The sequence below is a fragment of the Ictalurus furcatus genome, chromosome 13, assembly GCF_023375685.1.
Source record: "Ictalurus furcatus strain D&B chromosome 13, Billie_1.0, whole genome shotgun sequence".
NCBI classification, from domain to species: domain Eukaryota; kingdom Metazoa; phylum Chordata; class Actinopteri; order Siluriformes; family Ictaluridae; genus Ictalurus; species Ictalurus furcatus.
The window spans coordinates 18,778,315-18,798,479 of record NC_071267.1 but is presented as its reverse complement, the minus strand read 5'-3'; the positions used below and the strand labels follow the sequence as shown (position 1 = coordinate 18,798,479).

Below are 20,165 nucleotides of genomic sequence, written 5' to 3'. Positions count from 1 at the left end.
TAATGAAACAAAAATCTTTTATTCCTATCGCAGTTTAAAGACAAGAATAATCAATGAACACATGTTTTTAAAAAATTACACAGCACTCCAAAACAGCACATCATTTATTGTAATTTCTTTTCACATGTTTATTAAGCATGGAACTCATATAAATCAATGTCAAACAGCCATTTTAAACCCAGATGAATAAAATTCAATATTTATAAGTATCCTGCTACTATTTCAGGAATTTGGTCATCCACTTAATGATTTCATGCTTTCCAAACCACAGAATGTAGAGAATATCCCTGAATCTACTGGTTGTAAGCACAGATATTGAGGTCAACACAAAATACACAGAAACTTCGCCATGCCTTTCACTACACAGCAGAACAGCAAATCTGCCATACTTTTTGTAGTTGGCACTGGATTGTCATTAGTCAGTGGAAGTACATAAGCAGTCAGACCCTAGTGAGTAGTAAGCCACTCAGAAGTGCTAGAACCTGGTGTGCAATTGGCCTCCTTTTGTGGCTGTGGTTTGATGCAAGGGCTGTAGCTCACACGCTGTTCCATCAGTACTATTGATGTGAACAAAATCCTATTAACCTTCCCCAGGCCTGTGATTCACTGGGTAAGTAAACAAGCTCATACTCTTCAGTCTTCCCTTTGCCCTCATTCAGCTTCTCCTTACAAGCCCCTTCCTGTTCCTGCACACTTGACTTCTCAGTCAGTTAGGAAAAGAACAATCCCCTAAGATTCTGCGAAACAGAATTAACAACATAAAGTTTGCTAAGTGTGGATTATGATCTTGTTGGCATAAGGCAACCTCACTAGCTGCCCTACAGCAAAACATGGTCTTGCTGTCAATGAAACAACAATATACATTCAATGGACAATTAATCTACTACCAAATGGAGCATAGTAGATATATTTACTAAAGAAGTAAAGTATGTATATCTATGTATATGTATATCTAAGTATGCATATCTAAGTATGTATATCTATCTAAGTATATCTAATGTCTATGTCAGTCTACAGCAATAGTAACAACAAAATAAATTTTCCCTGCATTGATTGGTGATAAAAATCATACCGTAAAAATAATGAGTAATAATAAAATATATTTTTTGATAGCTCAAACTACAAAACTCTACAACAGAGGCAGATTCATTTCTTTACTGACAAATCCACAAGCACACTTCCATTTGCATACATATACACATTCTCTACTCATGCGTTCTAGACACCTGTTACTACTCATTAGCTAATTGTGTGGATGATGGTACATGATTTAGGTAAACAATTGTACCCAAGTTAATGGAGTCATTTGAGCTTCAGTACTGTGATTATAAAAGTGCCATAGAAATACAATTATGCAAAACCACCTGGAATGATTTATTGATTATAGCCACAGAAAAAATGTCTGTGTCTACTTTAGGATGATGCATATGCATGCTTTTTTATACTTTACTACCTAAAAAAGTAACATACTTTGACACTAAGGACTGCAGATCATTCTGTATTCACTGAAAGCAATCCCACAGACATTCTGGCAGACGATTTTGTGCACACTTTTATAGACAATTTTTCAAGGTGTGAAAGATATCTGAGCATGTGTGCTGTTTGTCCCTATCCACTTAAATACCACATCAGTATTCTGGACAAGACAGAGAAGGTAATTGTCAATGTTCTTGTGTTCATCTTATGCAGAGCTAGATGTTCTGCATACGATGAAACACCGTGAAAAATGCTGTATGAGCGAGTTTTCATAGGGGATAAAATGACAGTATATATGGACTGAGGTAGAATATGTAATGATGGGTTGAGGTAGAATATATATATATATATATATATATATATATATATATATATATATATATATATAAAATCTATATCCTGTTAAGTGCAAAACTATACTATAAACTGTTTCAAGATACAATCACAACAGCAGCTACAATCAACATCTCTGTCAGACCACCAACATACAAACTATTAAAAAACTGAGGCAACTCACATATGAAGCCTCATAGTAGTCCACTGATCCATAAGATCCTGACAAAAAACTTATTAGACTGGCAAAGGTCCAAACAATCAAATTATGTAAAAATATTTAGTCCAAAACACATTATTACATCAGTAAATACCCATGGACTGTTGCTACATCATTTCAAATTACAGGAAGACATGCCAAATCATTCATGTATTCTGCGTTATAACTTCGATTGTAAATATTCCTTATCGCTTGATTTCAAAATGGTCTCTGGACTTTGATCTTTCGATTGACACCTCATTTGAACCAATAGGAGCTTCCATGTCCTGTCCCTAGCCTTCTACAGCCAATGAGAGTCCATGCTGATGGGAAGTGCCTTCCCCATTCCTTTGTGAAATCCTTGAGCCTATTGCAACTGATTGTGAGAATGACTGCCGCCTTGTATAGCCAATGAAATTCTGAAAAATATGATATGCTACTTTAGGGGTGAGTTTCAACACTTCAATTTAAAATTCCCTGTGAAAAGCTGCATAACCAGTGGCATGAAAGCATGTAAAATCGTGTAAAGGTTTCAATTATGAATATACAAATAAATATATATTTTGTAGATTGCTGGATATTTGATATGATAGCTCTTAGTGTCACCTTTCATAATGCCCAAAATTATGAGAAAAATCAAGAGTAATAGCCTATTTTTATCCTAGGTAGGTATACTTGGTTACCAAGGGCCCTTTGGAGTCTCCAAAAGGTGATTTTGGTATAACGCATGGACATACCCATAGAAAAACATGTAAAATATATCAAATTTGAACTTGGACTAGGAAAGGCTTCACGCTGTTGTGAAATTGTCTTTCCAGATAATAGCCGTCTGCAGGCATCTATATGAAACAATCAGGCAGAAAAAAAACCCTTCTATTTCAGTTTGTTCAAACCTCTATTACTCAATACCAGCAGCAATTACAGTCATCTTTCAAAAGAGACCAAGTGCGTACTCTAAATAGTTCAAGAACGGCTTTAATTTTATTTTGGTTATATATTGGATAGACGTATTAGACTAATTTTACAGGATATACATATGTGTATCCTGGAAAATTAGTCTAAAACGCCTATCCAAAATATAACCAAAATAAAATTAAAGCTATATATGTATATATATATATATATATATATATATATATATATATGTATGTATGTATGTGTGTATACAGTGCCACTAATATTGGCACTCTGGTAAATATGAACAATAAAGGCTGTGGAAATTTTATTTATTGTTTAACCTTTTGCTATTTTGTTAAAAAAAAAAAAAACACACAAAAGTTCCCTTTTAGTCTGATGTGGTTGGAGAATACATGGCAAGGGATCTGAGACCATTCCTCCACACAAAATTTCTCCAGCTCCTTCAAATGCTGGTGGACTCGCCTCCTCACTTCACTCCACAGGTTTTCTATGGGTTTCAAGTCAATGGACTGGGATGGCCATGGCAGGACCTTCATTTTGTGGTCAGTAAACCATTTTTGTGTTGATTTTGATGTATGTTTTGGTCACTGTCTTGCTGGAACGTAGGTGACTTTGGATTCTTGTTTCGGAGACTTTCTGACCCCAAGACGCAACTAACTTCTGCAATTTTCCAGCTGTGATCCACAGAGATATTTTTAGCCACTCGAACCATCCTCTTCACGGTGCGTTGAGACAATGTAGACACACGTCCTCTTCCAGATTGATTCATAACACTTCCAGTTGACTGTAACTTCTTAATTATTACCCTGATGGTGGAAATGGGCATGTTCAATGCTTGTGCTATTTTCTTATAGCCACTTCCCATTTTGTAAAACTCAACAACATTTTGCCAAACATCACAGCTATATTCCTTGGTATTACCCATTGTTATGAATGACTTTGGCCTATATGTTACCTCATATTTATACCCTGTGATACAGGAAGTCATGGTTGAACAAATTCCTGTTCCCAGTCACCCAGGTGTACTAAAAAAATTAAATATCAATGGGAATATACTTCAAATATATTTTTCTCATATGAATTCATAGGGGTGCCAATAATTGTTGCACACCTATATTAACAAAGATTTTCTATATAAACCTGTGTTGTGTTTGCAATTGTTTGATATCCATAAGAGCAGAGTAGTTTTGTGATTTTTTTTTTTTTAACAAAAGATAAGTTTAAACAATAAAGAAAAATTTTCACAGCTTTCTTTGCACATATTTACCAAGGGTGCCAATATTAGTGGAGGGTACTGTGTGTGTGTGTGTGTGTGTGTGTGTGTGTGTGTATATATATATATATATATATATATATATATATATATATATATATATAAGCACAATTTTTTCATTGCCCACTATAGATTTAACAGAGACTATCTGTTCATGTTGCCAATCTCACAAAGACTGCAGTGTCAGGCAAAAAGGACACTACTTTGTGCCAAAAAGTTTTCACTGAGCAAATGAATTTGCAATTAATATTCCTTGCTATGCCTTGCTTTCACTATGGTGTCTCTGAAATGTGGAGAGGGATTTCAGCTTGGGCAGAAAATCTGCATAGCCAAAACATAACCATGATATTTTTTTATGAATAACTGTAAACCACCACTGTGGCTAGGGGATATTTTATTCTGAAATGTATTTTTAATTTGTCCCTAAAGCCCCAGAGGAGTCCTTTTTCTGGCCAATAATTAGGACACCCCGTGTGTTCCTCTGAGGCTATGGAGAGCAGCCGAATGAAAAACACTGGCAACACAGTGGAAAAGAAACATCTGGAGAATAGTGATTCAGAGGCATTAGAAATGAAAAATACAAAGGGGATTGCAATCAATTAGTCCTGTTACTAACTGCAGTAATGGTACAAGTTCAGATTGGCATGTATGCGACTGTGGTACATTAGTACATTAGTCCATAAAAAAGAAAAATGACCAACAGTAATAGAGGGAAAATTCAATTAAGTAGCCACAGTTGTTTATGTAATTGTAGAGTACATACATGGACATTTTACTTTGGGCCTAAACATTCGTTTTTAACTGATATGCTTAACATCAGTAGGTTTTAGGGTCAAAGCTTTAGTTAATAAGTTCTTTTAAAATTTTGATCCATTCAGCATATACTATGACTATATTAATATATGCACAACATAAGCAAGAAATTAAACACATCATAGAAATTGTTAACTGCTAACAAGTGGATTACTGATTACATATAAGATATAACACATACAGTATAATCCCTCAGGGTGTGTACAAATGATCACAATCCATCTCATATTAACACCTTATCAATGCTGTTGCTTGTTGTTCTTGTTTGTGCTTGCTGCAGAGAATAACAATTATTTTATGTATATATCCCATAAGGCATTGCAGTCTCGTTTCTGTCAAATACCAATTATCCTACGCTCATGTGTGTTTGTGTTGATTTTATGCTGCCATCTGCTTTTGTTGCGTGTCTTTGTCATAGATGGTGACATATGAGAGAGCTAGGCTGGATTGTAGGATTGTTTCCATTATAAAGGACACAGGACACTAATTTCAGGGCTGTCAGGGGATTTTATTCAAAACAATACACTTGGTACTGGTGTAAAAAAAACACTGGCATGTTTTTTTCTCCTCCACCTTGCTAGATTTTATATATATATATATATATATATATATATATATATATATATATATATATATATATATATATTTTTTTCCAGATTATTTTGTGGTCATATGTTAGTATTTGCACAACCAGGATGTTTATATCTGCACTAAAACATACTTATTTTGGATTGCCTAAAGGTAAACCTAAAGGTACAGTATATAAATAAAACATGCATATAGTAAAAAAGGACAGATGAATATTTTTGTCATTTTATATCATAATGTTTATATATTGTAGCATTTTAGAATCTTTCAAATATTTACATGAATTTCAGAGTTTCTTTATATTTGGTATGTCTCCTTTTTACTTTAATGACAGTGTGCACTCGAGCTGACATGAACTCCACAAGTTGACATGGACTCCACAAGTTTGCAAAATATTATGATCCATTTTAGAACAAATCCATCAGAGTGTCATCTGAGCACGTGCTGAGATTAATAAAAGAGATTAGACATGAGGAAAATCTGACCTTTTGTACAAAGCAGTTAACATGGTCAATAGCACAAATTTGCTTACATTTAAATCTGTACCTAAAATAGTGCAGAATCTTGAATCTTCTTTTTCCTAGCATTATTCCCACACTTTGGCAAGGTCACCTTAGATTTTATTTGACACAGGTTTTACACCAGATGCCCTTCCTGACATTAAATATTAAAAATATTAAACATTTACTTTCTTTGTTTTAAATATTTAAAAATTCTAAAGCCTTCTGTTTATTTCCAATAAAAAAATCAGGGATTTTCAATGTGGTCTCAGATTTTTGGACCCAACTGCATATATATTAACTGTGTTTGGCGTAAAAACTAACCAATGCAAGATTGAATGTATTTTTGAAAAATAACATTTAAATGATTGTCAGGGAGTTTCAACTCTAAAAAAAAATGGGTGTATGCCCAGTACATGTAAGATGGTACGAGACAAAAACTCTGTGTAGCAACACAGGCACAAGCTGGCAGGTTGAAAACAGAGACATGTGTTATTTAAATAAATAAATAAATAAATAAATAAATAATATACACACACAAACAAGCAATTTACAGAAGAATACAATAAGAAAAATACAGTATCTTAAATTTGCAATATCCTTGTCACAGCTAACAGTTGTGCATGGTTTAATGGACGGCTAATGTAATTGCATGATTTGAAACAGTGATAGCATGTGGTGACACAGTCCCTAAATGGAAGCATGAGCCACTCAAATTAGCCTACCGGCAAACTGATGTGGTTGCAGACAAAAAGAAAAAGGAGCACCCAATTATAGCCTGCAGTCAGCTGTAATTACTCTGATCATGAAACTGTGGCCTCCAATGTTTCTTACACCACTAACATAATAGAGGCAATGTTCCTTGTTCCTTATAGTACAGTGACTGATTTTTATAAAATATTGAGGATAAACAGGACACAACTGTGTTGTCTAATGATTTTAGTACTGATCGCTTCTTTCTGATTGGTCATGTGTAGTTCGAATGATGTCCTCTTCAGGTAGCATCTTCAATCAAGATAAGAAGCATTGCAATCAGTTTGAGAGGTAGCCATTGCACAATTACGCTTGTTGCTAAGAGACAGGTGCAAAAAAAATTCGTTGGGAGAAACGTTTTTGTGTTTAAAGTTTTGTGTTCAAGATTTTGAGTTCCGTGGGAAGGGAACTCAACATTGCGTGAGCTCCATGCTCTGAGAACCGGCATCTGAAGCTTGTGTAACATCATGCCTATTCATAGGCCTGCCCTGATCAGGTGAATTGGCAATTAAGCACGTCGCGTGATATAAAAACGTCACGTGTGAACTGCACTGTCAGCCTTATTATCTTCAGCAATACTGCATGTCGGTGGATTTTGGAGCTCGCGTCATGACTCCTCCTTCCGCTATGGAAAGCAAAAAAAAAAAATCCTCTCTGACTCCAAGGAGCCAGAAGGGTGTGCCAAAAATGGAGAGCAGCTCTTAACCATATAAAGAGCTGCTTGAAGTGATTACTAAGGCTGGGTGAGTTGTTTTCTCCCCAGTGAAAATAAATCTCCCTCAAACTGCAGAAAACTCACCTTTTTTTTCAGAAGAGCATGACAAAATTTCACGCTTCTGGGGAAAATCATACATAAGCCGTATTTATAACCCCGTTATGTCGGATTATTCAGCCATCATGGGGAATGAACAGCACGGCTATTTTGCTATGCCGAAGGTGGAGGAGGCAATTGCGAGCTACCTCTCCCCATCAATGGCAGGTAATTTAGGGAGGCCCGGCTTTGCCATGCAAGCCATGTAAGGCCACCGTTATTTCCACGTTATTACCACCTTTATTTCCTGCGCCGCAAAAAAGATGGGAGTATGCAGCCAATTTTAGATCTGAGTCATCTGAACCGTACTCTTCGAACATACAGGTTCAAGATGCTGACACTCAAACGTATCGTTCCACATATACCGTTTGAGGACTATTGTGGATATTTCCACATAGAACTATTGCCCAGTCACAGGAAGTTCCTGAGGTCTGCGTTTGGAGGCAGCACATACAAATATCGGGTTCTTCCCTTTGGGCTAGCTTTATCCCCTCGCACCTTCACAAAGTGCATGGATGCAGTTCTGGCTCCATTGCGACTCCAGGGCATCTGTGTACTAAACTACCTAGATGACTGGTTAATTCTACCACGATCCAGGGAACTGGCGATTCAACATTGAGCTGTTGTCCTCACCCACATGAAGAGCTTGGGGCTCAGGTTGAACATCAAGAAAAGAATGCTTTCTCCAGTGCAGAAGACAACTTTTCTAGAGGTTATAAGTATTCTACTACGATGAGGGCATTTCTATCCCCAACATGTATAGGGTCAATCCTATCATCATTGAGTAAGACAAAGCTGGATGTAGGCATCCCCTCCAGTCTCTATGGGAGACTATTTGAGCTTATGGCAGCAGCAGCCAATGTCATAGCATTGGGCGTATTGCACAGGAGACCATTTCAGTGGTGGCTGAAAAGTACTCTGAGAGTAATCAGTTTCACGCAGCCATGCCTATGTGCACTGAGAATTTGGAGGTGTCCCCGGTTTCTAGCCTTGGGTCACACTCTAGGGGCATCTCTTTTTCACAAGACGGTAATGACAGACCCCTCCCTCACGGGCTGGGGTGCTGTCTTAGATGGCTGTCCAGCTCACGGTCTCTGGAGCGGCCCTCATCTTGAGTGGCACATAAATCACCTAGAAATGCGTGCCGTATTTCTAGCACTGAAATTCTTTCTTCCTCAATTGAAAGGTCACCACAGTTATGACACAATGCAGTGGTAGCCTCATATATCAAACACTAGGGAGAAATATGTTCGTGCCCCATGTTCAGGCAGGCGCAACTAATTCTTCTCTGGGCAGAGGGAAAGTTTTTGTCAGTGAGTGCAATGTACTTTTTGGGCAACTGGAATGTGGGGGCAGACATCCTGTTGAGAAAGGGGCTGAGGCCCAGGGATTGGAGGCTCCATCCACAAGTGGTGGAGTCCATATGGCAGAGGTTCGGCCAAGTGGAAGTGGATGTGTTCACCTCTGAGGAGACAACACACTGCCTGCTGTGGTTCGGCCTCACTCCTCCCACACCATTGGAGCTGGAAGCAATGGTGCAAATGTGACCAAGGTCACATCTGTACGTTCTTCCCGTGATCGCTCTGCTCCGACAAGTTCTAGCGAGAGTTTGCCAAGATTGCCTACGTCTGCTGCTAGTAGCATCTTATTGGCCAGCTCGAATATGGTTCTCAGAGATAATATCCCTTCTAGATTCCCATCTGCAAGGATCTACTATCTCAAGCCAGAGGGCTGATTTATCACCCTTGGCCAATACGATGGAAACTGTGGGTCTGGCCCCTGAAGGGCACCAGCTCATTGATTCTGGTCTCGCAACTGAGGTTGTAGAGACCATGTTGAATGCTAGCGCACCATCCATGAGGAAATTGTATGCACTCAAGTGGCGACTTTTTGTCTCATGGTGTGAGAAACATCAGCTAGACCCAGTGAACTGCACAATAGCTACAGTCCTGGAGTTCTTACGAGGATGTTTCTCAGGGGGATGGGCTCCTTTTTCAATCAGGGTCTATGTGGCTGCCATTTCGGTCAGCGATGCCCCTATTGACAGAGCCTCTGCGGGGCAGCAGTCGGTAACTGCAAGGTTTATACCTTTTATTTATACCTTCCTGGGACTTTTCTGAAGTCCTGGAAGGTCTGTCAGGTCCCCCATTTGAGCCCTTAGAATCAGCCTCAGAGAAGCTTCTGACTCTAAAGGTAGCTCTTCTTCTGGCCCTGGCATCTCTCAAGCGAGTAGAAGACCTACAAGCTCTCTGTATTGCACCTTCCTGCCTTGACTTTGCCCCTGGATTAGCCAAGGCCTTCCTATATTCTAGGTTGGATTATATTCCTAAAGTGCCTACGTCTGCTGCCCAGCCAGTAGTGTTATAGGCTTTCTGCCCTCCTCCATTCCTCACACCAGAACAAGAGAGAATGCACCTACTATGTCCAGTAATGGCTCAAAGTACTTATGTTCACCGCTCTGGCCAGTGGCGTAAGTTGAAGCAGCTGCTGTTCTGCTGTGGCAGAGACAGTAGAGGTGATGCTGTGTCGAGACATCACATCTCTAATTGGATAGTGGAAGCAATCTCGATCGCTTATGAGGTGTGCAGTCTCGCTACGCCTCTGGGCATAAAGGCTCATTCCACTATGGGTGTCACCTCCTCAAAGGCTTTGTCTAAAGTGGTACCCTTACAGGATGTGTGGGCTGCAGCGGGGTGATCTACGCCACACACATTCATTTGATATTACAGCCTAGATATACATTCCAGGTATGTCTTGCAGTGACCCTCAGGCTCGGATCTTTTTGTACAGGCCTTACCCTCAGTATGATGGAATGGGTATTGTCATTCCCACAGCATGGAGCTCATGCAACGCTGAGTTCCCTTTGAAAGGGAACTTCTGGGTTATGCATGTAACCCTCTTCCCTGAGAAGGGAATGAGACATTGCATAACTTTGTCATACTGGAGCATGCTTGTGAATTGTGTCTTCGCTTCAGATAATAGAGGCTGATATATAGAGGTTCAGATGCCTTTTTTATATCACTCAATGCACTTAATTGCCATGTCACCTGTTCACAGCAGGCCTATAAATAGGCATGCTTTTAGACAAGATGCTGGTCATGCGCGAGGCCGCTTCCCACAGCATGGAGCTCACGCAACGTCTCGTTCCCTTCTCAGGGAACAGGGTTACGTGTGTAACCCAGACGTTCCCATTTGGGTTCTCTTCTCAAAAGAAAATTGGCATTTACGGTGTACTGTATAGTCACACTGTGACTTATTTTTTTAGAGGGTGGCCTTTTAAGTCATTATTGAAATATTACTCTACTCTCATTCCTCAACTCAAATGGGTAAAATTCATTTTGCCACAGTAGAAGTTCTGCTGAAAGGTGGGGACATTGAGCATGTAGCAACTGAATGAATGAATAAAACTATGATTATACTATAGAACATGGTTGTTATTATTTACCATTAGCTATATAAAGTTAATAATAGCTTTTACACTAACATACATTGTCTAATGGTTGCGTTGAAAATGGAACAGGACTATGCCTCCCATCAACCAGTGCACATCACATTATCACAAAACTCATGTCACATGACTGTTTGCACCTGATTCACATTTATGATTAATGCAAACTAGTATTTTCTGTTGAATTCTCAAATCGGATTGGTCCAAAGGTCCTGATTAATTTACTATAACCATAGCTCTGGCAGTAATTCTGATGACAAATTTTGTGTAAATGTGCTTATTCTAACCCTTATCTCTTCCATATAAACTTACACAGGGACTTGTAGAGCAGACAATCCACATAAACAGATTCAAATTCAGTGTGTAATTATTGATATTTTGAAATTTTCTGTGAGAACACATTTATATAACATTGTTGAAAGGATTCTCCAGTATCAGCAATTTGTGACACTCAGAGGTAAAGCTGTAAGTTTACATTTTCAGACACAAGAAATTCTTTGGGACAAAGGGCTTTGCGAATCCACTTTACATCAGGCTGCATCACACCACCATGTCAGTGAATATTATCCTACAACAGCATGCCCTGCCATGTATTATTCCTTAGATAATATACATTTATTGGAAAACCTAAACGCTGATACTATTATCACAATCTGCTTTTAGGTTATTTGATACTGTATGTGCTTTAGAAAATGCTGAAAAATTTACACTAACAAAAGTAGTACTGTAGCTATAGGGAACAACCTACAGTACACATGCAGTTAACACTTTTTATTTATTTATTTATTTATTATCTTTTTAGCTTCATTCTGATATGGACACAGAGGATGGTTCTGTGAAGTATGTCCTTACTGGAGATGGAGCAGGAACAATTTTTGAGATTGATGAAAACTCTGGTGATATCCATGCCACCAGAAGATTAGACAGAGAGGAGAAGTCCTCATACACACTTAGTGCTAAAGCAGTCAACAAAACATCTGGACACGTCCTGGAGAGGGCCTCCGATTTCATTATAAAAATCCATGACATCAACGATAACGAGCCAAAGTTCAGTAAGGACACTTACGTAGCCAGCGTACCCGAGATGTCCAATGTTGGTAAGTTCAAACATTAATTTGTTGTGACATGCTAGTGCAACAGCAGCTGGTGAGTTCTGACTGTTTTGTAATTAGACATTTTTGCTGATTCTGGCGCTGCCTGCTTCAGAGAATTCTGAGATCTACTTAAAGTGAAGTATGTCTTATTCCACAAGAAGTAATGCCTCAACAGCCCCATTGAATTCAAACATCTACTATCCCCTCTGCTTTTTGGATATCACTTTTGAATTAAGGTGCCTTTATAAACAGTCCTTACACCATATGAAATAAAACTGAATGTCTACAATAAAACTTCCACATAATCAGAATGCTCATAGATTTTTGACTTCTTAATTTTGTATTTTCTAACAGAAAAAATGGTAGGTCTATTACTGGAGACTTATGAAACATCTAGAACACATGCATTTTCATAGAATTAAATGATACAATGCTCACTGATGAGTGCTGGAATTTGTAAGCCCAATTATATTTAGTTCTCTGGCCAATTAGTTGTTGCCATTAAAAGGTATGATGAGCATTCAACCTTAGATAATTAAAAGAAAATGATTTCATCCAGTTTTAATTAATCCTATTATCATCAATGATTTTTTTTTACACCTATTAAGACAAACAGACTGAATAAATGTCGATGAATGCACCAAAGCAAGTGGAAATCCATTACTCATTCTGAAGCACCAAATTAGCCTTTGGCTTTATCTCAAATAAATCAAAGCTCATTTCAGATGAGACAAAGCATGGCAGATTGGTTTGATTAGAAGTTTAGGGTTAGGATAACATAGCCATTGTTGATATTAATGAAATCATGGCTGACAAACAAATCTGTACTTAAGAAAATTAATAAGTGAAATGAGTCATGGCAGGTTTGTGACCATACATGGATTTTCTATTTACAGCTCCTTAAACATAGTGAACTTCGTAAATTGAAAGTTTAATGGAATATTTAATGTTTCATGATTTGTTTTAACATCAGGCTATTTTTTAGTTGCAAAACAGGACTTTTTTGTAATGGGTCACATATAGTAGAAGTTGGAGGTAAAAGGATCACTCTTAATAGAGCTTTCTCCGGCTTCCTGGGGCTCTTGCACTTGAAATCCTAAGACTCTACCAACAAGCCCACACTCTCCCTTTCATTTGTCTATTTCTCTATGGGCTTTGGAGTTACATCATACACAGCAACTCTAAATGGGACACTGCACTCATAAGCCAACTCGTTTTCCTCCCTCCTCTCATCCCTCTAAATGCAGAGCTGATTCAAACGCACAGCATGTGTCGAGTCAAGAGGTCATGGGTGGCACTTGCGTTTAAGCCGAACAAACCGGCCATGTGTTGTGAACGTGCTCTCTGTTAATCAGGCTTGGCCATCCGTGAAGAGTGAGCCTCTGCACACTCCATGTTTTCCCAGCACCATCGGAGAGCGACAGATGTTTCTGAGTTCATTAGTATTCTCCAGGCTGGGCCGAAAGTGAACACCACTCAATAGAGGTCTCAAAGATGCCAAGGACGACATGGACACCATGTGCACACCTTTCGAAAAAAGATGGAAGAGTTGGGTCACCTTTAAAATTTATTCAAAAGTGGAAAGAAATGGTTGCAATACATGGACAAAGTGGCAGCGTGACTGATGCAGAGACCATTTGGATGATTATGATGAGTTTTAATTGTCATGTTAAAACAAATTTAGGAATTATATTTTTTTTATTCAAAAGATCATTTGAATTAAGATTTGTTTTAATCTTTCAGACCTTACAGCTTGATTCAGTTTTATTGGACAAACAAAATTATCATTATGGCATAGAAAATCAGACAGACCTGTATTCATGGAAGAAATTGTATTCGTGTTTAATAGCAATAATGCAGACCTGTTAATATTACATTTTGTCATTCTTAGTATAATATGTAGATAAAACATTTATTTAAAGCAACTGTACTATGCTGAATGGGAAAGGAAATCTAAAAATGTCATCCTACCATAAATTGAGATAGCCTACTTTTGGTTTAATTAGGCTAATTATAATTCTTTGAGTAGATCAGACTGTGTTACTCTGGTTTCATGATCCCTAACTAGAGAGAGAGAGCATGAAAAGGATGGGATGACCCAGTATTACTAGACTTATGGAAATTTGACTATCAAAGAAAAGTTCATCACATAGTAGTACTGAGGTAATAATGAGATTATGATTTAGATATTAAGCACCATGATATAAGCTGATCAGGGATAAAAGAGCAAATGATCGAGCAATGCCTGGCCTTCATCACTGGTCACACTGGGGGTGTGCACACAAATTTACATATTTTAATTACAACTCAAAGGGTGTGCACATACCAGCATAGTGCCACCGGGATGTGTTTTTATGAAGAAGAAGAAGGGCTTAGTTCTAGTAGTAGTAGTAATATACATTATTTTCTAATATGAAAATTGGATATGATGATTAGCTGTGTGAGCTACTTTGACAATATTTCTTCTTTCATTGATTCTTTCCCCCCTTTTTTATCCCTTCAGGTGCATTTGTAATGAGAGTAACTGCTACAGATGCCGATGATGAATCCTATGGAAACAGTGCCAAGCTTGTGTACAGTATACTACAGGGACAGCCATACTTCTCTGTGGAACCTGAAACAGGTAAATACACCACAATATTGGATGTTGAAAAGTATTTTTAATAACATTCATTTGTTTTTCATCTATTTAATAAAATCCATTTTACTACTTCCATTTCCACACTATACCAGCTTCACATATTTCTGTTCTCTACATGGTATCAGTAGTAATACTCACTTGCATAGCGCTGTCCTTTTATCCCTTGAGCTTGTGCTGTGATGTTAGGCAGTCATGCTACTCTGAGCATTTTCTCACTAAGTGAACAAGTTATTCTGGGTCACTGTATTGAAAGCAGTGAAGTACAGCTATGGGCTAATATAACTATATGAGAAATGCAATTTGATCAGTGCATTGTGTGGTTGCATTCTGCCTTTTATATCCCATTTATTTGCTTAAAATGCAGAATGTTTACCCATTCACCTTAGATTCATTCCTCAGTCATCCTAAACCACAGACTAGTGTCTTAACAGGGCATAACTATACCTGGAAATAGAGCTACAGACAGTCTGTCTGCTGTTGAGAAACTAAATCGCATATTAAAACATATGAGCAAAATTCATGACATTCCTATTACTCGAGCTATTTCAATCTACTTGTGATGCAGCTAATATGTTTGATGGATGATTTGTATTATTCAATCAGGTTTCACTCTAGGCCAGTAAGCTTTCTATCTAAATCAAGGTGAAATCATGATGCAGCCTAAAATTCCACAGTGTTGCTAGGGATTTGCAGTTGATCAAAGTGTGATAGTTATTATATAAAAGTCCTTGTGCTCCTGTGGCAATTTGGCTATATATTTTAATATAAGAATATCCCATCTGGGTGAAGAGTATTAACTACATTTACAGTTCAGTAGAGCCTCTGAAAGTGCTTAAATTGAGCATAAACAAAATCCAGAGACATTTAAGTGTATATGTCAAATACAAACCAAAGCATATTCTGTAAGGTCGTGTAAGATAATATTCTTTTCATAAGCTCATGATTAAGCATCTCTCAATACAGAATTATTCATTAAAGAATGTGTAGCCTATGTAGAGAGCCCATTTTATAGATCTGCTTGTTCTGTAATGTTTATGACAGATCACCAAATTTTTATTGAATAAAATTTAATTGAATTCATTGATACCTAAATGTATTTTACTACCATTTTATTTATTACGTATGTCAGAAACAAATACAAAAACAAAAATAATAATGTTGTGCTAACAGATCAAAAAACTATTAGATGAATAGCTCAGTGTCAAACACAAGTGAATTTAATATACAGTCAATATTAAAATTTGCAGGACTTTGTGATGTCAAATTTGAAACCAAGATAAACCATGTCAGTTCATTCTTCACCTTTAATGTGATATAATGTAGAAACAAATGTAAAAACTAATTGAAACATTTTAGAAAAAAAGTAAAACAGAAAAGAAAAAGAAAAAAACTTACAGTAACCTAATTTCATACGTAAGTGTGCACAGATTATTTAAGTTGGTTTTATGTTTTACATCACAAAAATCTGCAATTTTATCAGGAGTGTGCAGACATTTTTTTTTTTTTTTAAATATCCAATGTATATAGCATCTTAGCTTTCATAGTCACACACTGTAGGTATTAATCCTTTGTTGTGTTATTTATTGTATTCTGTTTGGGACAGATATGCAACTTATCTGTTGCTTTACACGACACATGACATGTTGGACAGTGGTGGTAAATTGGCAAAAAAGTGGTGGTGAGCCATAACCATACTCTGAGAACTGCTGAATGAATCAAAAAGTCTCTCAATGAATAAACACAAGGAAAATGCCAATTTTTACCCCTGTTTCACGGAAGCACAGATCTTGCCTACAACTCTGCATAACTTTACTCATTTTAATTACTTTTAGTGACACACCCACAACAATTGGCCAACAGCTGTTGAAATATGCACTTTGATGCACTGTGAATATACTGTAATTCCTTTATTCCTTCATTTATCTTCAGTAACTGTTTGATCCTGGTCAGGATCACAGTGGATCCAGAGCCAGATGGGGATGTCGGTTCATCACAGGGCACCATGTCACACATTCACACCTAGGGGCAACTAATGATAGCCAATTCAAGGTGTGCAAACATCACATCAGTAGATTCAGACATTTTACAGAAAAGCCAAAATGACTCTAATATTGTAGAGCAAACAGAATGGGCTATCAATTGCTTTAATTCTTGTCTTCATGAAAAACTGCACCATTGACTTTAAAATCATCTTAAAGTCAAATGTAAGTGCAGAGTTAAGGGATTTTTATGGATCAATTCAGAACAGCAACGGAGAGCTTTACACCATCAGTAGCTCCCTTGGACTCTCGGTGGGGATAAATCGTTACATCAGTGATGATAGCGTCAGCCAACAATGTTTTCAAAGGCATTGTAAAACGTCTGGGTTACGCATACAACCCTGTTCCCTGAGAAGGGAAGGAGACGTTGTGTTTAGCATAACACTATGGGAGCACCCTCACGTGCGACCGGCATCTGCAGCTCATGTAAAATCATGCCTATTTATAGGCCTGCTGTGATCAGGTGACGTGGCAATTAAGTGCGTTGCGTGATATAATATATATATATATATATATATATATATATATATATATATATATATATATATAAATGGCACCTGCGAACCACGCCGTCAGTCTCTATTATCTGAAGTGAAGACGCAATTCACAGGCCTGCCCTGGTATGCGAAAGCTACGCAATGTCTCGTTCCCTTCCCTAAACACACAATGACCTCTCAATTGAGGAAGAAGGAATTTCAGTTCTAGAAATATGGCCCACATTTCTAGGCAATTTATATGCCACTTCAGATGAGGGCCGCTCCAGAGATCGTGAGCTGGACAGCTGTTTAAGACCATGCTCCAGCCCAAGAGGGAGGTGTCTGTCATTACCATCTTGCACTAAGGAGACACCCTTAAAGTGTGACCCAAGGCTAGAAACAGGGGACACTTCAAATTCTCAGAGCACGTAGGCATCGCCGCCTGACACTGATTGCTCTCAGAGGTTACATCCTTGGACAAAACGCCAAACTTCTGAGCCACCACTGAAACAGTCTCCTGTGCAATAGGCCCAATGGTATGACGTTGGCTACTGCTACCATAAGCTCCAATTGTCTCCTATAGAGACTGGAGGGGATGCCAAGATCCAGCTTTATCTTGCTCAATTTTGATAGGATTGACCCTACACATGTTGGGGATAGAAACACCCTCATCGTGATAGAATCCTTAGAACCCCTAGAAAAGTTGTCCACTGCACTGGTGAAAGCATACTTTTCTTGAGGTTCAACCTGAGACCCAAGCTCTTCATGTGGGCGAGAACAACATCTTGATGTTGAACCACCAGTTCCATGGATCATGCTAGATTTTACCAGTCGTCCAGGTAGTTTAGCACAAGGATGCCCTGGAGTCACAATGGAGCCAGAATGACATCCATGCACTTTGTGAAGGTGCGAGGGGATAAAACTTGCCCGAGGGAAGAACCTGATCGCCTCCAATGCAAACCCTAGGAACTTACTGTGAGTGGGCGCAATTTCTATGTGGAAATATGCACCTTTTGGATCTACTGTTAGAAACCAGTCCTCAAACTGAATCTGTGGAACGATAAGTTTGGGCATCAGCATCTTGAACCTGTATGTCCGAAGAGTACAATTTAGATGACGCAGATCTAAAATTGGCCGCATACTCCTCTATTTTTTGTGGACCAGGAAATAATGGTTGTAAAAACCTCCCTCCCTCAGGGAACAGGGTACATGTTCTATGGCCCCTTTGTCCAATAGGGATCTTATGTCCTGCACTAACATCAGGCTCTGGTCTGTGCTGACTACTGTGGTGAGCACATCTCTGACCTGGGGGGGGGGGGGGGTCGAGCTCTGAGCTGGACCTGGTAACCCTTTTCTACGGTAGACAGAACCCATGGAGACACATTTGGCAGTAGTTTCCACGCTGCCAGACCATCTTTTAGTGATGTTAACTATTCCGCATTCTAATGGAGGGAAAGCATCAGATTTTCATTTGCCCTGTGACAGTTCGCTGACCAGAGAACACTAAAAACTTGGAACAGCCTTGGCTAGAGGAGACCCTACAGTAGCACTGGGGGCTAACTGCCCTAACAACCTCATGTCCTCTGATACGTCCCTCCACAGCCCCTCAGGACCGCTCTTCTTTGTCTGCTAGGCCTTTATGACCATTCTCAGATCAGGACTAGTAGCAGGCCACGACTGTGGCCTCCCAGTTCCCCTGGCTGTTTGTGGGGGATGGCAGGCTATCGTACTCACCTCTGTGTCTCCCTCGCACTAGCACTGGCCCGGGCTCCACCCGTGCATGCTCAGGTGAACTTGACACAACAGGGAAGGAACTGGCTGAATACCGCGGTATGTCGAGCTCACTCAACAGGTCTGCTTGCTAGGCCTGCAACACTGTCACTGTCTGCAGTGACCCACAAGCAAGACCCACTGCTGCATAGGCCTTGCCCACCAATACCATGGTGCCTTACATGGCTTGGATGGCAAAGCCGGCCCCCCTAAATTACCTGCCGTCGATGGAGAGAGGTAGCCTGCAAGCGCCTCCTCCACCATCAGCATAGCTAAATAGCCATGCCATTCATTCCCCACAATGGCCGAATAATCTGACATTGTGGTGTTATAAATATGGCTTATGCATAGTTTCCCCCAGAAGCCTAATATTTTGTCATGCACTCCTGGGGAAAAAAAAGTGGAGTTTTCTGCAGTTTGAGGGATTTATTTTCACTGGGGAAAAAAAAGCTCATCCAGCCTTAGTAATCACTTCAAGCAGCTCTTTATATGCTGCTCTCAGTTTTTAGCAAACCCTTCTGGCTCCTCAGAGATAAGAGGAATTATTTTTTGTGTGTGTGTGTTTTTTTTTTTGTTGACTTTCCATAGCGGAAGGAGGAGTTGCGATGCGAGCTCCAAAATCCAGTGGACAGCCAGACCCGGGAGACAGAGCAAGAGATAGAGCATCGCTCGTCTCCGGCTCGTCTTCCAGATCCATACGAGATCCCCCGGACCTGAGACGGCTAGCTGCCTCTCAGTAGAAAGCGAGTCGCGAGCAGAGCTGACTAATGTAAGGCGTTACAATGCGCATAGTCAGCCATCCCGAGGGCTGCCGTTGGATGCTCCCGCCCTAGACACTTCACACAGAAAGTGTGCACTCCTCTCCGTGATGAAACTGGAGCAAGGTGTAACACACTTCCTGAATTCTCTCACTCATACTTGTCACTCTTGCTCATTCTTTTTTCTTCTCTTTTTTTAAACGGATAGAAAAGTCCAGTGATTTTGAGAAAAGATAGAGAGGAAATGAAGCGTCTTTTTGTTTGTTTACACAAAC

The 20,165-nt window shown here is 39.1% G+C and overlaps 1 protein-coding gene across 1 annotated transcript in view; it reads left to right on the top strand.

Moving 5' to 3' along the window:
* The window catches only part of LOC128616976 (cadherin-10-like), a 56,584-nt gene that overhangs the window by 13,405 nt on the left and 23,014 nt on the right, over window positions 1-20,165 (top strand). Inside the window, exons 3-4 of the mRNA XM_053639882.1 lie at window positions 11,915-12,209; window positions 14,710-14,829. Coding sequence (XP_053495857.1) covers window positions 11,915-12,209; window positions 14,710-14,829 — 415 coding nt within the window. The remainder of the gene's footprint in view (window positions 1-11,914; window positions 12,210-14,709; window positions 14,830-20,165) is intronic.